This window comes from Piliocolobus tephrosceles, chromosome 14, assembly GCF_002776525.5.
Source record: "Piliocolobus tephrosceles isolate RC106 chromosome 14, ASM277652v3, whole genome shotgun sequence".
Taxonomy (NCBI): Eukaryota; Metazoa; Chordata; class Mammalia; order Primates; family Cercopithecidae; genus Piliocolobus; species Piliocolobus tephrosceles.
The window spans coordinates 66720785-66740595 of record NC_045447.1 but is presented as its reverse complement, the minus strand read 5'-3'; the positions used below and the strand labels follow the sequence as shown (position 1 = coordinate 66740595).

The 19811-nt window shown below is 35.6% G+C and overlaps 1 protein-coding gene across 14 annotated transcripts in view; it reads right to left on the bottom strand.

The window, feature by feature from the left end:
* MPDZ (multiple PDZ domain crumbs cell polarity complex component) overlaps window positions 1–19811 on the bottom strand; it is a 175581-nt gene that overhangs the window by 88082 nt on the left and 67688 nt on the right. For all 14 annotated transcript variants that reach the window (XM_023213134.2, XM_023213136.2, XM_031934056.1 and 11 more), the window contains 5 exons: window positions 14283–14466; window positions 13404–13475; window positions 4535–4644; window positions 1572–1718; window positions 541–705 (listed from right to left, as the gene is read on the bottom strand). In XM_023213134.2, coding sequence (XP_023068902.1) covers window positions 541–705; window positions 1572–1718; window positions 4535–4644; window positions 13404–13475; window positions 14283–14466 — 678 coding nt within the window. The remainder of the gene's footprint in view (window positions 1–540; window positions 706–1571; window positions 1719–4534; window positions 4645–13403; window positions 13476–14282; window positions 14467–19811) is intronic.

Below are 19811 nucleotides of genomic sequence, written 5' to 3'. Positions count from 1 at the left end.
AAGTAAGACCTATCCACACAGAAATGCTGTGTCCATCCATATTTTAGCCATTCACTAAGTGGTAACCGTGTGCCAGGCAGAGTTGGAGAGGTAATTCAAAAATATTTTTTAAAACATACGTACTATGTACATACTATTTATATATTTCAGTTTTCTCTTCTGCAAATGGAGATGAATATGAGCATCTACTTCATAGAAATACTGCAAGTAAACTAAACAAGTATGTAGTGTGCATTAATATCTAACATGATTACATAATCTTATTTAACCTTCAGGGCAGCTTTTTGAGACAGGCATCATGACTGACATTTTACCAAGGAGAAAACTGAGGTTCAGAAAAATGAAGTGATTTACCCAATTTCCCACAGCTAGCGTCAAGTCTGATTCAAACCCAGATTTGTCTGACTTTAAATTCTATCCTCCAAGCCATAGGCTATGTAAGTAAATCAAATACCTAATTAAAAAATGCTTAAAATTTTTTAAGTCATTTAGCCTTTCCATTATATATGTAGGTTAGCCTCATGTATGCAGATCTGATACCTTTTCTGTTAGCTCAATATCACATAAGTCCAGGCTATCCAATTCTGATTGGGTGGTGGGTGGCACAGTTCGACGACAGCACACCATTGTCACTTCTATAGGCAATTCTTTTAAGATATTCACCACATCTTGGTGATTTTCCCCAAGTAAAGTTATGCCATTTACCTGTGAAAAAAGACATATTGTCCAAGAAACAACACTTCATAATATGAACATTCTTTTGAACACTTTTTTTATTAAATATAAATTTTACTATAGTCATTACCATAGTTTACTGTGCTCAGAACTATAGTGAGACCTGTGGAAATACCATCTAAATTTATGTGCAAGTTTAGAGTATTGTTGGAATTGGAGCTTCTAAAGCACTCAAAGAAAACCACTAGCTTTCATCCATGTTTGATCTGCCAGCGTAGTGGTCTGGAAAAAAAAGACAATAAAAATATTTCCAAAGAATGAAAGGGACAAGGAGAAGAATATTATAAAACTTTGACATTTTATGTAATTATAAAGTAAAAAAAAAAATTGGACAATGACATATATTGTATGCTAGTGTGTTCTGAAAAGTGAGGGAAAGTAATATATTCAAACTTTCTTATTTATGAATTAAAAATACTGGCAGATTACAAAGAAGCAAATATATTAGTAGTTACCTAATGAAGGGTGATGAGAACTGGATGAATGGGGACAGGAAGGAGACTCTTTTTCCATTCTTTATCTTTGTATTCTCTGTGATTTTAAACATGTGAATGAATGTATTATTTATTCTAAAAATTAAATAAATGTTAAAAAGATTTTCAAAGACTGTTTTTATAGTTTTCTGAACCTAAATAAAAAATGGCATGGAATTAGGTCTAAAGCTAAATGTACACACAGATACAAAATTTCTGCTTTGGGTTGTTTTCATTTGTAGATTTTTCTCAAGTCCCCTTTGGAGGCGAAATTTAAAATGAGAATTTATTCACCACATTAAGCCTCCTGCAACCTTTTCCATGTCTCGTTTAAGGAGGAGAAGGAACAGCATAGCTCCTTACTTCCAATAGCTCGTCTCCACTGAAAAGCTTCCCGCTGTGTCCAACAGGGCCCTCTGGCAGAACGGATCGGATAAAATGATGTCCCACTGTTGCTTCCAGGCTTATCCCCAATCCACTGTTCTCACTAAACTTGCTCACGTGGGCCACCTGAAAAGAAAAAAAAGAAACCACCACAATTTTTGTATTCTTTCTTTCTATTTCTACTCATGCACACATTTTATGTTTTATGTTTACCCAAAAGTGGTCATCTTTCTCACAAAGCTTCAAAAACCATATCGTAAAACTGCAAAGCTTTGGGGCTTTTCCTTTGAAAGAGTACTGGTATCTTTTGATTTCATGAACTAACAAACTGAACAGAAGCAGTGAGCTGCAAGCACCCATTACATAGGTCTCATTTGCTTCTCATAAATAGGTACAATTTCTCTCCTTGTTTCCCAAGTAGAAAAACGAGGTTCAGAAAAGTTACCATGACCAGAGCTGCACAGCTAGAAAAGGGTTTGAATCTAAACAAAGAACCTAGAACCACATTCCTGGTTTCATGCTGTATCCAGAGACAATGGTCTTTAAAAATGATCAAAGCTTAAAACAAAAGAATGAACTTCCAATTTCCTACTGTTAAATTAAATAATGAAGAATGTTAGAAAGCTGCTCGTTTTCACACAGAATCCAATAAATATAATACTAAAATCAGAAAGTATGCCAAAGATGATCTACTTTATCCCTTTCATTTTATAGTTAAGGAAACTGAGGGACAAAAGGACTAAAAAAAAGTTTCATTAAAAAGAGCTTTTTTCAAATTTTAATGATAACGTGCAGAAGTCAGCTTCAGAGGCGGTATCATCTGACTTTGAAATCTAATACTGGATGAAATCCTTCTCACTCCTGAAAACCCAATTTAGACATCACTTCCTCTGAGAATGTCCCATCCAATAATGTCCATTAGTCAGTACTGTTACACTACTTCCCTTATGATTTCATTTATGCTGTATCACTACATAGCAAACAATTTGAAGTCAGACCTATGTCTTATTACCTTTATCTGATCACAGCCCATAAATAACTTAGTCCTTTTTCATTTATTGTACACTTTTGCCCTTGACAGATTACTAGGAATGCCACCAAGAAAGCATGAGCACAGAGGGTAGTTAAAATTTCAGCCTTTGGATAAAGAAAATGTAGCACATATACACCATGGAATACTATACAGCCATAAAAAAAGAATTAGTTCATGTCCTTTGCAGGGACATGGATAAAGCTAGAAGCCATCACTCTCAGCAAACTAACACAGGAACTTATGAGTGAGAACACCAGATGTTCTCACTCATAAGTAGGAGTTGAACAATGAGAACAAACAGACATAGGGAGGGGGACATTACACACCAGGGCCTGTAGCGGGGTGGTGGCAAGGGGAGGGAGAGCATTAGGATAAATACCAATGCATGCAGGTCTCAAAACCTAGATGATGGGTTGACAGGTGGAGCAAACCACCATGGCACGTGTATACCTATGTAACAAACCTGCACGTTCTGCACATGTATCCTAGAACTTAAAGTAAAATTTAAAACAAAAGAAAAAGTTCAGTCTGAGCTCTGATGCCTATGACAAAATGGCTAGTCAAAGGGTCTCCTTCATTATTCAATTACCACCCGAAGAATTGCAGTCTCAGTTATGCACACCTGCCACATTAACCCTACCCCTCCATGAAAATAATTTCTGAAGTTTCATGTTAAATTAACCACTGTTAAGATGGACCTTAACATATTTTTCCTTAAGTCAACTCAAAAATGGTAGTAACAGCTATACTTATTCAATTCATATTTGACTGTTAATCATTTTGAATGTTTAAAAAAAAAAGATTATAGCAAGGTGTAGTGGTGCATGCCTATAATCCCAGCAATTTGGGAGGCTGAGGCAGGCAGACTGCTGGAGTCCAGAAGTTCAAGATCAGCCTGGGCAACATGGCGAAACCCAGTCTCTACAAAAAAATACAAAAATCAGTTGGATGTGGTGCTGCATGCCTGTAGTCCAAGCTACTTGGAAGGCTGAGGCAGGAGAAGTTTGATCCCTGGTGGTCAAGGCTGCAGTGAGCCATGACTGGACCACTGCACTCCAGCCTAGGTGACAGAGCGAGACCTTGTCTCAAAAAATGAGAAAAAAACCACAGATGATTATGGTCATGAGGATTAAATGAAACACTAAGAACACTGCTGCTTGGCACAAAGTACTCTATAAATGCTAGTCATTAATATATGTCATCTGTTGTATCTTTTCCCTTCTAGTCCAGAGGCATACAAATTTACAAGAAATATGAAAAATTCTACCTAACATAGTATTTTATTCTTTCTTTTGAAATCCGTGAAATTTGCTATGTATCTTAAGATTGATCATTTATATGAATTTTGTTAGACCTCCTTTTGGAATGGTAGATCACAATGGCTACGCTAGATATACAGGCTATTAATAAACATAAAACATTCACCACAGCATAAGAGGTATGAAAAAAAGTATGTAGAATTAACCTCTTCAGGAAGGTAAATACATAGGAGGGGAAAAGAAAGAGTAGAAAAGAGTCCTTCTACAATTTTGTTCGTAAGTCATGATACATTTTGTTTTATTTTTAAATAAACTCATTCTGTTTTCATTCTTTCTATAAATCATAGGTTTAAAAATCAGAAAAACCCTTCCTTGTGCCTATATTATTCATACTATTACTGGAAATATTAAAATACTGATAAAATACAAGTTTCAAAACTTCCACCCCATTTATTTCATTCCTTTGTTACTATATACCTTTCTCCAACCTAATTTTTTTTTATTACCTGAATCACCACATTAGGCTGTCTAAAAAAGTCCTGTACATTTGGTTCTTCTCTGGAACTCTAATGATTGCCTCTATTATTCCCTCAAACTGCCTGCTCAAATACAGTTACAAGTTAGAAAATTACAGAAGGTAGCTAACCTACCACTATTTCATAGTTAATTCCCATAATCCTTTGCCACTTTGTCAGCAGGACAGCTTCTTGTTTTCGTGCTTCTTCTGTTTCTTCTATCTCAGCTGACAGTAATGGATAACCTGAAATAGTCAAGGCAATTAAGTTAGTAGCAAACTACAAAAATCTCCATATCTTAACATCCTGTACCAAGGATTCTGTGATCAGATCCCATTGTATCAAGTCAGGTTCTTCGCCCAATATATGGGCTATTCTCATCTCCATAATTATTTTAATACTTCAATTAAGAACGCTATCATTTGTATGTTTGACACTACTCACTTTTAACAGATTTATTTTAAATCTTAACTATATTTCTATTAAAGTGTCCGTGTATTATCTAATTTTTATTTAAAATAATAAGGACTCTGAGTAGTTCCAGAATTCACTTTGAAGTCCTCTGCTAATGCTACAGTAAAAAGTGACGTCATCTTCAATGTTGTCTGTTTTATTTTCATTTAGTTCATCAGGGGAAAAAAGGACTAAGTTATTACTTCACAAAATCAAATAAATGAAATCAACAATCAATATATATAACTCCATGTACAATGAGAAAATATAAAGAAATAATAAAAAACTAAGGCTATACATTAAAAGCCTATAATTGATATCTCAATAATCTACAAAAAGAGAAATTTTTAAAAGGAAAGAAAAACACTAAACAAATTATATAAACAATACTGAATTTAAAATGCTTACCTAAATTAACAAGAAACTGGTTGAGAAATTTAAAGTCATAGTCAAAGATTTCCATATTTCATGACAGTTCCTACTCATAAGATTTGTCTTTTTAAAATCTCTATTAGACACTATTCTCTAAATTAAATTTCAATATCCTTTTTAGCTTTTAAATTTCAAATTTAAAGGTGTTAAAAAATTCAGATTTCTTATTAGTTGCCTCCTCTTTTAGTGGGAATATCCAGGAGCTTTCATTTCAGGCATATTTTGTAGATCTGTTATGCTTTAAGCTAATAAGATGATTCTGTTTCCTCCTTAAAAGACTAAACAATAAACTATAATTTCTTTTTTGGTTTGAAGACTCGCCTCCCCAAATAAGTGTTATTTTCTCAAAATTAAATTCAGTCCAGAGGTTAACAGATATAAAAGTACAGTTAGATAGAAGAAATATGTTTCAGTGTTTTTGTTTATTTGTTTGTTTTTAAATTAGATGAGGGATCTTGCTATGTTGCTCAGGCTGGTCTCAAACTCCTGGTCTCAGTAACACTCCTGAGTAGCTGGGATTACACCAATAAGCCACTATGCTGAGTAATTCTAACATTATTGGGTGACTATAATTAACAAGCTATTGTATATTCTCTTTTTAAAATATTTTCATGATACATAATCATATATATTTATAGGGCATATATGATAATTTTGATACAGGCATACAATGTGTAATGATCAAATAAGGATAATTAGGATATCCATTCCCTCAAACATTTTTTTTGTGTGTGTGTTGGGAACATTCCAAATCTTCTTATTTTGATATATACAATAACTTATTAATTATTGCCACCCTACTGTACTGTTGAACACTAGAACTTATTCCTTCTATTTAACTGTATTTTTGTACCCAGTAACCAATACCTCTTCATCCCACTACTCCCCAAACTCTTCCAAGCCTCTGGTCATTCTACTCTCTATGTCCAGAAACCAACATTTTAAGACCCCACTTATAAGTGAGATCATGCAGTATGTGTCTTTCTGTGCTTGGTTTATTTCACTTAACACAATGTCCTCCAGTTTCATCCCTGTTGTTACAAAAGACAAAATTTCATTCTTTTTGTGGCTGAATGATATCCCATTGTGTATATATACCACACTTTCTTCATCCATTCTCCTGTTGATGGGCACTTTGGTTGCTTCCATATCTTAGCCATAGTGAACAGAATGGCAATAAACATAGGGGTGCAGATATTTCTTTGCTATACTGATTTCCTTTCTTTTGGATATATACCCAGAGTAGGATTGCTGGATCATACGGTAAACTGTTCGTTTTTTGAGGAACCTCCACATTGCTCTCCCCAGTGGCTGCACTAATTTACATTACCACCTACAGCATATGAGGGTTCCCCTTTCTCCACATCATTGTCAGCATTCATTATTGCTTGTCTTTTGGATAAAAGCCATTTTAACTAGGGTAAGACGATATCTCATTGTAGTTTTGACTTGCATTTCTCTGATGATCAGTGATGAACATTTTTTCATATACCTATTGATCATTTGTATGTCTTCCTTTGCGGACTGTCTATTCAGATCTTTTGTGAATTTTTAATCAGATTATTTGTTTTTCTATTGAGTTTTTGAGCTCTTTATATATTCTGGTTATTAATCAGATGGGTAGCTTGAAAATATTTCTCCCATTCTTTGGGTTGTCTGTTCACATTGTTGATTGTTACCTTCACTGTGCAGAAAAGCATTTTAGCTTGATGTGATCCCATTTGTCCATTTTGGCTTTGGTTGCCTGTACTTTTAAGGTGTTACATAAAAAATCTTTGCCCAGATCAATCCAATATCCTGAAGCATTTTCCTAACGTTTCCTTCAGGTCCTATATTTATATATTTAATCCGTGTGTGTGTGCGTGCGTGCGTGTGTGTGTCTGTGTGTGTTTTGGGACAGGCCTCTGTAATACACTTAGAAGTCTGTTGGTGTGATGCCTCCAGCTTTGTTCTTTTTGCTCAAGACTGCTTTGCCTATTTGGAGCCATTTGTGGGTACATGTGAATTTTAGGGTTGTTCTCTATTTCTGTAAAGAATGTCACTGGTATATTCATAGGTATGACATTGAATATATAGATATCTTTTGGTAGTATGGATATTTTAACAATATTAATTCTTCTAGTCCATGATCATTGAATATCTTTCCATATTTTTGTGTCCTTTTCAATTTCTCTCATCAGTGTTTTGTCGGTTTCACTGCAGAAATCTTTTACTTCTTTGTTCACATTTATTCCTAGGTATTTTATTTTTCTTGCAGCTGTTGTAAATGGGATCACTTTCTAGATTTCTTTTTCGGATTATTTGCTACGGTGTATGCTACCTATTTTTTATGTTGAGTATGTATCCTGCAACTTTACTAAATTCATATATCAGTTCTAATCATTTTTGGTGAATTCTTTAGGTTTCTAAATATAGGATCATTTTATCTGCAAATAAGGACAATTTGACTTATCTCTTTCCAATCTGGATGCCCGTTATTTCTTTGTCTTGCTTAATTGCTCCAGCAACGACTTGCAGTACTTATGTTGAAGAAAAGGTGGCAAAAGTGAGCATCCTTGTCTTATTCCAGATCTTAGAGAAAAGGCTTTTGACATTTCTCTGTTCAGTATATTAGATGCAGATTTGTCATATATGGCCTTGATTATTTTGGGCATGTTCTTTTAATTTCTAGTTTCTTGAAAGATTTTATCATGAAGGAATGTTGAATTTTATTGAATGCTTCTTCAGCATCTATTGAAATCATCATATGATTTTTGTTCTCTGTTCTGTCAATGTGATGTATCCCATTTACTGATTTGCATATGTTGAAACATCCTTGCATCCTTGGGATGAACGATACTTGATTTTGATTAATGATCTTTTTAATGTGTTGTTGAATCTGGTTTGCTAGTATTTTGTTGAGGATTTTTGCAACTATGTTCATGAAGGATTTGTAGTTTTATTTTCGTTGTGTGTCCTTGTCTAGTTTTAGAATCAGGGCAAGGCTGGCCCCATATAATGAGTTTGTGAGTATTCCCTCCTTTTCAATTTTTTGGAATAGTTTAGTAGAACTAGATTAGTTCTTTAAATGTTTGGTAGAACTCAGCAGTGAAGTGTCAAGTCCTGGGATTTTCTTTAATGAGAGACTTTTTATTACCAACTCAATCTTGTTACTGGTCTGTTCAGGTTTTCTATTTCTTCATGGTTTAATCTTACAATCTTGGTAGACTGTAAGTGTCCAGGAATTTATCCATCTCTTCTAGGTTTTCTGATTTACTGGTGTGCAGTTGTCCATAATAGTCTCTAACAATCCTATGTATTTCAATAGTATCAATTATAATGCCTCCTATTTGTCTCTGATTTTATTTATTTTAGGTCGTCTTTTTGGCTTAGTTACTATGGCAAAAGACGTGATGACTTCGTTTACCTTTACAAAACCAACTTTCCGTTTTCTTAATCTTTTGTATTTTTGTCTCAATTTCATTTATTTCTGCTACAATTATTCTTCTTTCCTTCTGCTCCATCAGGTTTGGTTTGTTCTTCCTTTTCTCAGGTTCATAATTAGTTTGTTTATTTGAAGTCTCTCCTCTTTTCTGATGTAGGTATTTGTTGTTATAAACTTCCCCCTCAGAACTGCTTTTGCTGTAGGCCATAGGTTTGGTATGCCGTGTTCCCATTTTCACTTGTCTCAAGAAATTTTTAAATTTCCTTTTTCATTTATTGACGTATTTACTGTTCAGAAGCGTAGTATTAAATTTCAATGAATTTGTAGAGTTTTCAATGTTTCTTCTGTTATTGGTATCTAGTTTTATTCCATTATGGTCAGAAAAGATACTTGATATGATTTTGGCATTTTAAGATGTATAAAGACTTGTTTTGTGTCATAATATATGGTCTAGCCTGGAGTATGTTTCATATGTTGTTGAGAAAAATGTGTACTCTGCAGCTGTTGGATGGAATGTTCTGTAAATGTCTATTGGGTCAATTTGGTCTACAATGAAGTCTAACTGATGTTTTACTGTTGATTTTCTGTCTGGACAATCTGTCTACTGCTGAAAGTAGGGTGCAGAAGTCCCCTGCAATTATTATATTGCAGTAAATCTCTCCCTTCAGGTTTATTAATTTTTAAATATATTTGGGTGCTCTGATGTTGGGTGTATATATATTTACAACTGCTATATCTGCTTGCTATATTGAACTACTGATGCTTTTCTCATCATATAATAACCTTGTCTTTTTATTTTTTTACTGTGCTTCACTTAGTCTATTTTATCTGACTTAAGTATAGCTACTTTTGCTCATTTTTGTTTCCATTTGCATGAAATATCTTTTTCCAATACTTCACTAGAAAGCAATATAGCAATATTGGGGCTTCTTTGAATGCGGTGTTTCTTTTCTCTTGATGCTTTCAGTTTTTTTTATTTTGCTAGTCTGATTAAGATATGCCTTGGGGATTTCCTCTTTGTACTGAATATATTTGGTTAGCCCTAAGCCTCTAGCTGGATGGTGTTGTCTTTCTCCAGATTGGAGAAATTTTCAGTTACTATTTCCTTAAATGTGCTTCCTAGGCCTTTTTCTCTCTGGTGTCCTTCAGGAATTCCTATTACACAGAGATTAGTTCACTTGATGGTATCCCACAATTCTCATAGGTCTCCTTCACCCTTTTAAATTATTTTGTCTTTCTGCTCCTCTGATAGGGTTATTTCATGTGGTCTCTCTCCAAGCTCACTAAGTTTCTCTGTTTGAACAAATTTGCTTCAATCAAAACTTTCTAATGACATTTTGGCTTACTGTATTATTTACTTCTAAGGTTTGTATCTTTTATTTATAAAAGATAAAAATAAAAGATACAGAGATAAAAATAAAAGATACAGTGAAATAAAAGACACAAAGATAAAAATAGAAGACACAAAGAAATAACTCTTTATCAAATTTCTCATTGTGATCCTGGATTTTTTAAATTTCATAATTTCATTTTGTTTTCTATCCATATTTTCCTGTGATTCCCTGAACCTCTTTAGCAGGATTATTCTGAATTTTCTATACAACATTTCATAGATCTTCAATTCTTCTGGGTCTATTGCTGGAGTTCTGTTAGTTTCTTTTGGTGGTATCCTACTTCTCCATGTTTTCACAGTCCTTGTATTTTTACACTGATGATGGTTCATTTGAGGAGCTGGTTACCTCTCCCAGTTTTTGCAAGTGCTCTTTGGTGGTGTCAGAGCTTTACTACTGGGTATCAGAACTTAAATGCTGGGCTGTTGTTTTTTCCCATTCTGGGGAGGATTTATATGAGTACTGGAACTAAAACACTTCCCTGGAACTAACTCCTTGACTTGCTATAATTTCCTGTCTAGGGAAGGCTTACAGCAAGCACCGAAAGTTAAACATTGCCCTAGAATTGTATTGTTGCCCTGCTATGGGTCCCCAGTCTGGGGAAGATTTAAGCTGGCACCAAAACTTAATCCCAACCTTTCAGTTGTTTCTAGGCCAGGAGACGGCTCCATGAGAGCACCAGGATTTTGTGGAAAATCCAACTAAAGACAGGATCTTCCCACAGATTGTACCCCAGCATCAACATGGAACTAGACAGTCTCTTCAACATGGCGTACCCACTTATCAGAGTGCAGAATACCTGCCAAAATGCATGCCAGTCACTGTGATCAGTGCCTCTGTCTTTGTTCCCAACTCACCCCAGGTGCTTTAGCCCTCCCGGAACTACCAGTGGTTCACAGGCAAGGGACCTAGGTGGATTTCCAGTGAAAGATTACCAGACCAGTGGGAGAGATTGAATGTCTAACTCCAATTTCCCCCTCTCATCTTGGGAACTGTGGGTCTAAAGCAATTCTCTTTGAGCGGCATTATGCCAGTTTGAGGAAGGGGGCAGCTCAGCCTAAAATTACCATTTATCTTATCAGTCATGGCTTTTCTCAATTCTGTAGGCCTAGGAAGTTTCTCTGCTTCTCCCTCTAGTTCTGGTCAACTCAGGGTGCTTTTTTTGTCTTTGATAGTTTCTAGTTGTATGTATGTAGGAAGAAGGATGTGGGAGGAATCTTCTAATCTGTCATCTTGTTGATGTCACTCTTCGATGTACTGTGTATTTTCAAATAGCCAGAGGAGCAGGATGTTGCGTTGAGTGTTCCCAACACAAAGAAAAGATAAATCTATGAGGTGATAGATATGCTAATTACTCTGATTTGATAATTATACACTGTATACATGTATGGAAATATCAGACTGTACCCCAAACATATGTACAATTATTATAGGTCAACTAAAAATAATAAAAGCAAATAAATTCAGTACAGAGGGAAATAACTATGCAAGGATGAATGCAGATTACAGGGAAGCTTTGAACTGATTCTGCAAGGGAAATAGGAGAGTGTTCAGAGTCCTATCTCTTTCCACACTTTCTTTCTAAGTCTGCTGTGTTTACACAGCTAGGCAGTGATTTAAGCAGGCGAGATTATGAATGGAGAAAGTAGGGAATCATGCTGCTGATAAAAACAGTCTGCAATTCATATTCAACCAACCTTCAGCAGAACAACTCTACATTCTTACCCTCTCACAATTGCCCCAAGACTGGATTTCAGGCATATATTTAAAAATCATAAAGTCTAAACCTCTGATCTGGCTGGAAAGTCAAATGACTTGTCCAGGCTTGCACGATGTGTAAAATATCTGTGGAAGAGGCAATAATATCTTATTCCTTTTCTGAGGACTGGTACTAGGGCAAATGCATTAAAATCACTTAAAGTCTGTGCTTTATTTTGTTTAAAAAAGATTCTGGGATTCCTGATTCTAGGTCTATAGTCACCCCCATGTATCCTGCCACAAACACACACACACACACACACACACACACACACACACACAAAGGGAGAGAGAGAGAGATCTCTCATTAGCTACCTTCACCAAAGCAAAATAGATGGTTCTGCAACTTGGCGACAACTCCCACACCCATGCCCACTTAATATCACAAGTATCATGCTCTAAACATTTTTATCCTTTCCTACAATTCTTGATATTCACTTTAGCTTAAATAATTTATTTACTTATTAGTGTAAAAATGGCAGAATGTTATTAGTTCATGTGAATTCTACAGATTTAACTTCTGGAATATCTCTGCAAACATAAATATCCTTTTAAAATAGTAAAGCTCATTCAAAATTTTCAGCAGAAAATCCAATAATGAAGGAACAGATATGTTAAAGAACAACAAAGCTCTGGTGTAATCATATAGTAAAAAGAATTCACATGAAGGGAGGGAGATCAGTCTTGTATTCTGTTCAGTAGGTTTAAGTTATCAAGTACCTAAAGCAATCTGAAAGTTAAAGGAAGCACACAGCACACAGAATAAAAAGAGGAGAGCAACATTCTGGCAAAACTATGTATTAAAATAATGCTACTGGCCAGGTGTGGTGGCTCACGCCTGTAATCTCAGCACTTTGGGAGGCCAAGGTGGGCAGATCATTTGAGGTCAGGAGTTTGAGATCAGCCTGGCCAACATGGCAAAACCTGTCTGTAATACAAATAATAATAATAATAATGCTACTCTAAATTTTTTAAAATAGCTTGATGGGTCCTATGTTTATAGTGAGAGAATTCCCAGAAGGTGCGATAATTTCTCTGCAATTACCTTCCAAACCAACTTCCCAATATTAAATCTTGGAACCCCTGAAAAATTAAGAAGTGAGAAAAAAGCCTCCCAAAATTGAACAGTCTCATTCCCAAGAGCTTATGTGTTAATGATTCTCCTGTGTTTATTTTTAAATACTTTATAATTTTATAACTGTTAGTTTATGTTGGCTGTATAGAGACAAAGAGATTAAATTAGAACCACATATACAACCAGTTAATTCCTAAGGAGTTCTGGTCAAAAAAATATGGAAGTAAGAATAGACTGACTCAGCAAGAAAGTGTAAGTGAACAATAAATGAAAGAAAAATTTAGCTATAAATGGAATGCTTTAATCTGTAAGACCACTTAGTCACATTTATAAATAGGGATTTACAAACATCACTTTTTGAAATTTTTTTTAGTAACTTACAATGTATCCATAGAGCCTTAATCACATTTGTAAAAATCATTTCTAAAAAAGAAAAATAATGAAGTACATAAGCTGGCTCTAGGTGTTTACCTTCTTCTTCAATTGGTAATATGTTGGTGTTTCTCCTCGAAGATAAAGAATCCTCATCTTTTTCATAATTTTCTTAAAGATAAAAATATTTTAGTAATTTTATCTTTAGTATAATCAAGCACTTGAATTTTTCTAAACCCAGTATATTTATTTGAACTCCTACATGAGAGTCTGTTTTTTAGAGATAAACTTCTTAATAACTATGTGTACTTAAAGGCAAGTTCTGTTAGTGGAAAAGAAGTAATACATTTCTCCTGTGATTTGCTCCTCTGTTTCTTAATAGTGCAATATGTATAAATGGCATAAATATCAGAATGGTCCACAATTTTAGAAATGAAACAGCCAAAAGCCTGATTTCTACCAATAAATCACTGAGCTTACATAGGGGTTTCAGTAATTTGCAGACATATTCATGTACAAACAGCTTATGAATGACATTTCTAAATGTGGAATTAAAGTCAATTCCTTCAAGGAAAGGCTGGGCATTTAGAATTATTATGAAGGTCACATAAATAATCCAGGCGGACGAGTACTCCCCTAAAGTGAGAACATTGCAATGACATCCAGGAGTAAGGCAGAAACAGAAAGGTAAATGACTGCCTGTTTCCAACTGAGAAATGGTGACAATGAATAAGACAGAAAGAAATCTGCTCTATTCAGCAGCCTACTCTACAGTTTATAGACACATTGCTGGTCCCGATTAATCCTGACTTAATTAAACTTTCTTTCTTGCCTTGGTTTATAATGAATAGTTGAGGGTAAAAAGCATTCTGAATAATTTAAAACCATTCTGAAATAGTAAGTTACTTTGGAATTTTTGAAAAATTGTAGACAATATAAACGTCTAACTAAAAACCAGATTAACCTAGGATTACTTACCTTTGATTATGCTGGCATTAACAGGGGACAAATCTGCATCTTTTGTGACGTCTTCCCTTGACATGAGCTCAGCTTCCTGCTTCATTCCTCTCCTCATTAGTGTCAGGAGCACCGTTTGTCCTGTGTGTCGCAATACCTCTACTGCTTGTTGATTAGTAAAACCCTGAAGATTTGTGCCATCTACCTGCGATTAAAAAAAAGCATGTTATGTGTTAAATAAATGGATATTTGTATTACCAATTCACAAAATGCGTATGTATAGTTTGTTAGTGTGAAAAGAATGGAGAATAAGTATTCCTCTCATTAGGGAATGGACAGTAAGACCCTAATATCTCTTTGGGAACCAGTATTAACAGGGATGCACTAGAATCACTTGAGAGAGTTCTGTTTATTTTAATATAGATTCTGGGGTACCATATCCAGAAACTGAGTCACTAGTTCTAGGGTAGGACACAGGCTTCTATGCCGTTTTCTTTTTCTTTTTGTTGAGACAGGGTCTCACTCTATTGCCCAACCTGGAGTGCAGTGGCACAATCATGGCTTCCTTCAAGCTTAACCTCCTAGACTCAAGCAATCCTCCCACCGCATCTTCCCAAGTAGCTGGGATCACATGTACACACCACCACACCTGGCTTTTTTTTTTTCTTTGAGACGGAGTCTCACTCTGTCACCAGGCTGGAATGCAGTGGTGCAATCTCTGCTCACTGCAACCTCCACCTCCCAGGTTCAAGCGATTCTCCTGCCTCAGTCTCCCGAGTAGCTGAGACTATAGGTGCACGCCACCATGCCCAGCTAATTTTTGTATTTTCAGTAGAGATGGGGTTTTACCATGTTGGCCAGGAAGGTCTCGATCTCTTGACCTCATGACCTGCCCGCCTTGGCCTCCCAAAGTGCTAAGATTACAGGCATGAGCCACCGCGCTTGGCCTACTTTTTAAAAATTTTTGTAGAGATGAAGTCTCCCTATGTTGCCCAGGCTAGTCTTGAACTCCAGGGCTCAAGGGATCCTCCCACCTCAGCCTTCCAAAATGGTGGGTTTACAGATACGGGCCACTGTGCCCTAATCTACTCCTTTTTAAATATGCTTTTATATTCCTCAGGTGATCTCAATGCACAGTTAAGCCTGGAAACCAAACTATGCAGGATTAAAAGGAATAAAAGACAGTGATGAATGTGCTTATTGAGTGCATTGACGTATCGCAAGGTCATATTTATATTGCCTTTCAAAAAAGAAAGAAAAAAAGTGTCTTTTTGTGTTTTCAAAAAAATAAATACATTTGATTTTCCCCTTTTCACAAATGACATTCAAAAATGTCCCTGTGATCTTTCCAAAATATAGATATTATCATATCTCCCCAACCCTCCCTTCTACAGAAAACTCCCTAGGACAATGCTCCAAATTCTCAATGTGGCTTAGAACGGCCTGTGTCAACTGCCCCCATCTCCCACCAGCCCCAACCTCATCTCTAATGATGCAGTCCATTACTCTCTGCCCCTCAGCCACAGAGGGCTCACTTCCATTCCTCTGACTTGCAGTGCTCCCTTCAGCCATGGAGTCTCTGCAAGTCCAGTTACCTCAGCCTGGACTCTCTGGATAGCCCACTCTAGACCATGCTCTTTCTCAATAGCTTACTTAGAAAACACTTATAATTGCTTTATATCTCAGTTCAATAGTTGTTTTCATAATAAACTATCTTGATGTCTTTGACTGCAGTCAAAGCCCCCTTTTACACATTCTTCCTCATAGCAGTTTTCAGAATTTTAATTTTACATTTTCTGCCATTATGTGGTTTACGACTATATGCTCCAAGGACAGGCTCTGTATTATTTCTGCTTACAGTAGTGTCACCAAAACATGGTGCTGTCCATACTATAGATATTAAAATATAGAGCCATTGGCTCATAGGTCAAAAACTTATTTGTGAAGTAAATTATATTTTGAGGGAGATAAATATAAATTTTAACATGTTGTTCAATTCATAAAATCACAGTAAAAACAATTTGAAAAATTAGAGCAATACATTTAATGCTGAAATTCAAAGTCATTGATATTCCTTAGAATTGCAAAATGACTATAAAATGACTGTACACGTAATGCTTTTCCAAGCATAGTGGGGCCATATTAGGCATTCAAATGTTTACTAAATTAGAAAAGATCTGGATTTTATAATCTAAATCTTATAATCCAGATCTTTACTAACTTAGTAAATATGTGAAAATTATAAGATCTAGATCAAGGCTGGGCACAGTGCCGAATGTCTAGTAATCCCAGCACTTTAGGAGGCTGAGGCAGAAGGATTTCTTGAGCCCACAGTTTGAGGCCAGCCTGGGCAACATGCTGAAACCCTGTCTCTATAAAAAATAGAATAATTAGCCAAGCGTACTGGCACATGCTTGTAATCCCAAATACTTAGGAGGCTGAGTTGGGAGGATCACTTGAGCTCAGAAGGTTCAAAAGGCTGCAGTGACTCATGATCATGCCACTGCATTCCAGCCTGGGCATCTGAGTGATTTTTTTTATATTTTATTTTATATTTATAAAAAAAAAAAAACACTAGATCAGTTGTCTCCAAGATGGAGTACCCTTACTGCAAAGGTTTCTGAAAGAATATAATAAAACTTCTAAACAAACATTTTAAAAACTCATTTGCTTTGTAAATATGTGTACATGTGGATGTGTATATATACAATTATGTATATGTACACACAGGTAAACACCATATAATGTCTGTTAAGTATATATATGATATATAATATATATAACAATATATATGAATACATAGTGAGGAGGAAAGAGGGAAAATGAGTAGTTAGCTATTTTTACTAGAGGAAATATTCAATCAAAAATCCAGAAACCTCTGATCTAGTTCAAAAATCTCATACTCTGTCAGTTCCTTAAACCTTCTATGATACTTCTGAGCTGGATGGTAACTTGAACATAGTATGTGGCTCTGTTCTTTCTCCCTACCTCCACCCTGCTGATTACCTGTTACAAAAACTAACAAAACAGAACAGAGAAAATACTGCAACAAAACTGGAAACCAAAGAAGCACCAAGGTCCTTAGACCAGCAACCTGGAGGAATTTCTACTAGAAATAGTCTGCGCATGGCCAGGTCAAAGGCAGGCCAACTGAATCTCTGTATGTGTGGGAACAGCTTGTCTGGCAAGAAGAAGCTTCAGTAACTAAACAAACACCCCCCTCTCATTAAATGAGGCAGTCAGATGGTGTATGTGGATCCTAATCAGTAACTCCAAGAAACACACCAAGTACTAAAGGCCATACTAAGCTGGGTTCCAAGTCGTAGCACAGAATTACTTTATTTGCAATAAAAATTACCTTATCCACACATGTGTGCACACAAGCACACATACAACTCCAACTAACTCCTGGCTATCACAGCAAACACAGAAAACAAAAACAGAGGCAAAGTCTCCCAGTGTGATCCTCTACCACTGGTTTCCTCTTCATTTTGTTAATCTACAAATGAATCAAATGAAGCTACGGTAAATTTAAACTTTCCCCTTCCCTGTCACTTTGTCAATTCCTGAATTATCTGGGAAAAAAAAACATACAATCTGCAGCAGAACTCATCTCAACTTCTATCTGTACAAACCCAATTATTTCTGAGAATGACCAAGGGTCATGGGATGTGAAATAAGATATCACAGTCCAAAAGACGGTTGTACATTGAAGATCAGTGCATGTATCTTCCTATGAAGTTGTTACTGCAGTGAACAGGAAAAAAGATATTTCCTGTAACTTACTATCAAAATAATTCACATTTCCTTGTATTTATGGAAGCAGGAATTACAGTTACAGGAAGAAACACGTATCTACACACAAAAAAAAAAAAAAGAAAAAGAAACTTACAATGAAGGCAGTCAACAAGATTTTAAGTACTGCGAAAACAGAGTCAGCACATGGAAGACCAGGTCATGTAATTTTCCCATATCTCAGAGGAAAAGAACAAACAGATAAAAAATGATTAGAAACAAGGCTGGAGACACATAGGCTGATCTAGGAAATCCAACACACTAATAAAAGAAATTATAAGGAGAAGATGATAAATGAGGCGGAAAAAAAATCAAAGAAATGATCAGGGAGAAGGGAAACTTACCCAACTCTATAGATCAAAGAGGCACATGAAAAATCAGAAAATCATGAGAAATTAATAAATAAATAAATAAAACCTCACACCTGAATGTATCCTGGTAAAATTCTTATATTTCAAAGATAAAAAGAAAAAAGATCTACCAGCCTCTAGGCAGCAAAGAGAGAGACTAGGTTATCTGCACAATTCTAGTAAAGAAATTACAAACCAACCAAGAATCTTACACTTAGTGTGATGTATGAGAAAACAGAAATTGTGTGATGTATGAGAAAACAGAAATTGTGCTTGAGATGCTATGATTATTAATATCCTATACCAAAGCAAGTTGTAAAAAGGGCCACCATGCAGAAATTTAAACTAGGTGGTAAAGAACTATAATTCAGGGCATAAAAGAGCTGAGTGTTGTTAAATGTTAAGAAAAACTTAAGAGGAAGATTTTTTTTTAAGAGGAAAGAATGCTATACCCACCCAGGTATTTCCCCCTTGACTTCAAGTCCAAAGTCACCTGCAGAAGGGGCAATGCAGTAGATTGTGTCTAATGCCACCAGGAGGACAAGGAATAAGCTGTTTAGCTGCTTTGACAGTGAAGCCAGAGGAAATTTCTGTTATGTTGGGACCTGCTCACCTCCCTGGCTTTGTCTGGGCATAGACCAGAGGAGGACCACACACAGGAGTGAGCCAGGCTCAAGTCTCTAGGTAAGCCATCCGTTCGTAGCGGGCTTCTAATATTCCAGGGGGTTCGTTTGAAATTAGACTATTATTTAGTATGAGAAAAAATTTACTAATTTGTAACTGTGTCTGATTATTTTGATTGGTCACAGGATAACTTATTCTATAAGAATACCCTAAGACATGAAGACTTGCCTAAGATTTCTTCTAGGGGAAAGGGAAGAACCTTCCCCATTAAAAATTAAAAGGGGCAGTTGATGACAAAATTTTTCAAGTTAAGATTATACCTAATAAATCCTCTTTGCCCAACATATTTGTTATCCCCAGCCAAAGAGTCAAAATATAAGAAGTCAACAGAAGAGGTTCTCAGAAACAAAAAGTTTAGAAAGTCCACTAACACCTTCTCTTCCTGAAAGTTTACTCAAAACACTCTAGCCAAATGCGAGATTAATCAGATTTAAAATTCAGTAAGAAAACTGTAGTATACAAGATCCAGTGCTGAGCAAGAAAATAAGTAAAATTCAAATCTAAATAATAGTATTACAGCAACAAAACAGAATTTAAATGTTTCATGTCCTTAAAAGAAATATAAGGTAGTATGTAATAATCTGTCTGTAACAACAAACTGTAAACAAAATAACTATCCATGATTAAGCCACCTTCAATATATCACAACAGACCTACATGTGCTTACATAGCTACCTCTCCTAGGTAAATTTTTAAGTAAAATAAAAAGGTATAGACAAAT